General features: G+C 39.1%; 1 protein-coding gene across 1 annotated transcript in view; it reads right to left on the bottom strand.

Moving 5' to 3' along the window:
• Positions 1-1,133, bottom strand: part of LOC119411023 (THAP domain-containing protein 8) — a 3,095-nt gene extending 1,962 nt beyond the window's left edge. The window contains exon 1 of the mRNA XM_037677946.1: positions 948-1,133. Within this exon, the coding sequence (XP_037533874.1) occupies positions 948-1,129 (182 nt within the window). The 5' untranslated portion in view covers positions 1,130-1,133. The remainder of the gene's footprint in view (positions 1-947) is intronic.
• Between the last annotated feature and the right edge of the window lie 754 nt (positions 1,134-1,887).

The raw sequence follows: 1,887 nt of genomic DNA on the forward strand, positions 1-1,887 counted from the left end.
GTGCAGCGTTATTGGAAGCTAAAACTAAAGGCTAGCTAAAATAGCAAAAGCTAAAAGTAGCTGAAATATAGCTAAAAGCACCACAAAAGCTAAAATACCAAACGTCTATAAGGTAACACTGAAATCTTGAAGTAGCAAAACGCTAGCTAACCCAAACACAAAGCTATTAAAAAGCTAAAGTATACAGTTTTTAAAAAGTTGTAGTAGCAAAAGGCCAACTTGAAGCTATGTAACAAAAGGCTAGCTAAAAGTAGCAGAAAAGTTGATACAAGCTAAAAGTAGCAAAAGCCTAATTAAAAGTAACAAAAGGTTGACTAAAAGTAGCTGAAATGTAGCTAAAAGCATCAAAGACAAGCAGCAGAACAGCAGCTAAAAGCTATCTGCAGCAGACTTGTAGCTAAAAAGTCTAAAGTAGCTGAAGCAGATTTAAAAGAGAACCAAATTTCTGAAAGAATTGAGTGATTTCCACGAGGAAAATAACTCGTAAATAAAGTTAAAGAATTAAAAGTTTAAAATCAGCAGCACATCTCCTGAATGAGCTGAACACGAGCAGTAAAAACGTCACAACGTATTTAGATGATAAAATAATTGTTTTTAAAGTGTGTAATTCGATCAGGTGTAAACGGCTCATCCTCTGAATTTAGGAGCCTTTAAAATCAAATGATTCAGTTCAGGATATTTTTCAGAACTCCGCGGTTTCATTGACAAGTTTGTTTTTCATGGATCAACTCGGTTTCAGTTTCATTTGTCGCTGAGAGAATTATTAAAATTGATTATTAAAATTGATTATTAAAATCACTAAAAATGAAGGTTAAAAACGTGTTTTTCACATTTATCATGCGAGCAAACACCCAGGAGCCACAGCAGACACGATGCGGACAGATGTCAAAGTCAGAAGTTATAAAAAAAAAAGGGTTTTAAATTTTAGTTCTTTTAAAGTTTCTCACTTATAAAAGCTTCTCCTTTCGTTACTGCTCCCGGAGCCGTTCCGGCAGTTCGGGACCGAACAGCACTTCGGCATCTCCGGACCGAGGCGGTTCTGGCAGCTCGGTTCGGTTCCGTCCAGCTGGTTGTTCTTAACAAGGTGAGTCCGGTTGTTCCGCTGCTGAAACTTCCCGTGTGTTGTCATCTGGTCGACTGACGACCAGCTGTCGATGCGTGTGACGTCACATGTATGCGACCATGGATGTATGACAGGCAGTTGTAACATGTATTGTATTCAACAAACTTTTAAAAAAAAAAAAAAAAAAAAAGTCATGCTGTTTATTTATATTCTTACTAAGAACATAAAAGCACATCTAAAATAAAATTCACCTCTTATTAAAAATATGTATTTTTAAAAATCCTAGAAGTTAAATGTTGCAACCAGTGGAATGGAATGATTTACAGGTGGCAGACCCTGGTCCTTGAGGGCCACGGTCCTGACTCCAGGATGACTGAGTCCCTCTGCTCTCATTCCTTCAGACCAGGTGCGTCCACCAGCAGATTCTTCCTCAAGGACCGCTCTGCGCCTCATCTCCCATCACGGCGGTGTCGCCGACAAACTGGATACTTGAGCTCCTGGAGTGGATCGTTATCGACCGTTCAACAAAAACCGGACTGAAATGTCCAGTGTCACAGCCGAAACTGCAAACATTTAAAATTATTGAGTAAAAAAAGGATAGTTTGTTTCTAAAATCACTGAACTGGGTTTTTTAATTCAATAATTTTCTCCAAACATTACACATAATCTTTAAATGATACAGTATATATACATACACGAGTGTATTCGTTTCTCTGAACGGGTGAGGGTCTTCAGACGTTGCAGCTGTGCGTATCACGTTCTGGACGGGGGGGGTGGGGGGGTTAATGGGTCTGACTTTGTACTGAACACTGGAGTGCCACTGC

The sequence above is a fragment of the Nematolebias whitei genome, chromosome 6 (genome assembly GCF_014905685.2).
Source record: "Nematolebias whitei isolate Nwh7 chromosome 6, NemWhi1, whole genome shotgun sequence".
Classification (NCBI taxonomy): domain Eukaryota; kingdom Metazoa; phylum Chordata; class Actinopteri; order Cyprinodontiformes; family Rivulidae; genus Nematolebias; species Nematolebias whitei.